The following is a 2,054-nucleotide window of genomic DNA, read 5'->3' as shown; positions in this document are numbered from 1 at the left end:
CGTGAGGAGGGGGGTCAGGGGATGGTGCCCCCACCCCACCCAGGGCTGCTCCGGGGTCCCGTTGGGGTCGGTGGGGTGGCCCTTGGCCCCTTAGTGGTGGTGGCAGGAACCCGGTTTGGGTTGGGGGGTCCCAGCTGCGGCCCCCCCCCCCCAGCTCCCTCAGTTCTCCAGCCCCTTCCCCAGCTCCCTTCCCAGCTCTGGACACGCTCCAGCCCCTCAATGTCTCTCTTGCCGTGAGGGCCCAGAACTGGGCACAGCCCTGGAGGGGCCTCAGCAGTGCAGAAGAGCCTCCCAAAGAGCGTGTCCTGCCCTCACCTTGACCAGGTGAGGCCGGACCAGGGTGACGATGGACGTGTAACGCTCCAGCACGGGCGGGAACCCCACCTCCAGCTGGGCCTTGATGTGCCCCGCGCGCCGCGACACCACCACCGACTTCTTGCACCAGGGCACGAAGTTCTTGTAGTCCTCCACGTTGGCCACCACGTCGTACATCTCCTGCATCGAGTACCTGGGGGGCACAGCGGGTGTTGGGGCCGGGGGGACGGTGCCCGGTGCCCCCCCAGGCCCCCCGACGTACCCGATGATGCGCCGCTCCGAGTACTCCTTGCGCTTGTTGGTGAGGCTCAGGAAGGTCCTGCTGGGCTGGGAACGGGGCTCCCAGGGCGCAGGGCCCGGCCTGGCCAGGCGGGAGAGCCGGAGGCCACACAGGGCTGCGTGTCTGGGGGGACACGGGGGGTGCCGGGACGGGGCCAGGGGGGCAGCCCCGGGACCACCGCGGTGGTGGGGCCCTGCCTGCCCTTCCCAGGCCCCTTCCTGCCCTTCCCAGGCCCCTTCCTGCCCTTCCCAAGCTTCTTCCAGCCCTTCCTAGGCCTCTTCCCAACTGACCCGGCCCCCTTCCACCCCTTCCTAGGTCCCTTCCTGACCAGCCCAGGCCCCTCCCGGGATGGGAATCACCCCCGGGGAGTTCAGTCCCAGACGAGCTCTTGGCAGGAGGAGGAGGAGGAGGAGGAGGAGGAAGGCCAGGAAACCCGAGCTCAGGGACACCTAATCCCGGTGTTGGAGCAGGGACAACTGCCCGGTGCCCCCCCTGGAGCTTCTCCTCCTCTGGCCCCATCTCATCCCTCCGGGGTCATTCCAGGGGGGCAACAAGGAGAGGCAGAGCCCCAGGGGGGAAGATCCCACCTCTCCCCCTGTCACTTGTCACCTGTCACATCACTGGGGGGTTCCACCCTGGTGGTGTCCCTTGGCTGGGCTGCCCCGGGGGTCCCGGGGAGCGCTGGGACCCCCCGAGGAGGTCGGTCTCGTCCCCCCCAGCTCTGCCGGTGCTGCCACACCGAGCCCCGGGCAGGGAGGTACCGGGCCACAGTGTCCCCGCACCGCTCTCCCCGCGTCCCGTCCCCGCGCAGAGGTCACTGTCCCCCCGGGGGGCCGCGGGGCTGTCCCCGCGCTGGCGGGACCGTGACGCCGCTGCCGAACCCACGGCCGGGGGCCTCTGACGGGGACCGGGGGCGGCGGCGCCGCGGGACCCCCGGGACCCCCCGTGTCCCCACGGTGCCCCCGCGCGACCCCCGCCCTGAGGGGTCCCGGGAGTGCAGGCAGGCCCCGAGGAGACCTCGCAGCGCGATCGTCCCCTCGGGGCCCGCCCCGGTTCCCCCGGGACCGGTGTGACCTCCGGGCCCCGCCCGGCCCGCTGCCGCCGCCGCTCACCTGCAGGGCGGGGCCGCCCCGGCCCGCAGGCGCTGCCGCGCCCCGAGCTGGAGGGCACCGCGGAGCCGCCGGGCCGCCATGAGCGGGCCGGGACCGGGACCGGGACCGGGCCGGGCCGGGGCCGCCGCCGTGAACTCTCACCCCGTGACGTCACCGCGTCGCCATAGCGCCAGGTACGTCACGGGGCGCCGCCCCCGCGCGGGGTACCAAGGGAGTTGTAGTCGCGGTCGCGCGTGGGGGACAATGGGAAGTGTAGTCCAGGCCGGGCCCCACCGGGCACCGCGGGGCCTGTGGCCCGAACACCCCCCGGCAGCCCCGGCTGGGACGGACCCGGTGGGTCCCGGCGG

The 2,054-nt window shown here is 73.5% G+C and overlaps 2 protein-coding genes across 2 annotated transcripts in view; one reads left to right on the top strand and one right to left on the bottom strand.

The window, feature by feature from the left end:
• Nucleotides 1-255: 255 nt before the first annotated feature.
• COQ10A (coenzyme Q10A) lies at nt 256-712 on the bottom strand. Its single transcript, XM_017836634.1, has 2 exons — nt 578-712; nt 256-508 (listed from the first exon to the last, which is right to left on the bottom strand). The coding sequence occupies exon 2, from the start codon at nt 499-501 to the stop codon at nt 271-273; it is 231 nt and encodes a 76-aa protein (XP_017692123.1). The 5' UTR covers nt 502-508; nt 578-712; the 3' UTR covers nt 256-270.
• Nucleotides 713-1,978: 1,266 nt separating this feature from the next.
• ANKRD52 (ankyrin repeat domain 52) overlaps nt 1,979-2,054 on the top strand; it is a 20,249-nt gene continuing 20,173 nt past the window's right edge. The window contains exon 1 of the mRNA XM_017836646.1: nt 1,979-2,040. The gene's annotated coding sequence lies outside the window, so the exon portion shown is untranslated. The remainder of the gene's footprint in view (nt 2,041-2,054) is intronic.

The sequence above is a fragment of the Lepidothrix coronata genome, unplaced genomic scaffold, assembly GCF_001604755.1.
Source record: "Lepidothrix coronata isolate B3197 unplaced genomic scaffold, Lepidothrix_coronata-1.0 Scaffold281, whole genome shotgun sequence".
Classification (NCBI taxonomy): domain Eukaryota; kingdom Metazoa; phylum Chordata; class Aves; order Passeriformes; family Pipridae; genus Lepidothrix; species Lepidothrix coronata.
This window is presented reverse-complemented; position numbering and strand designations above follow the sequence as displayed.

Coding starts and splice junctions, on each gene's coding strand:
- COQ10A (XM_017836634.1), bottom strand. CDS start 501: ATGCAGGAGATGTACGACGTGGTGGCCAACGTGGAGGACTACAAGAAC.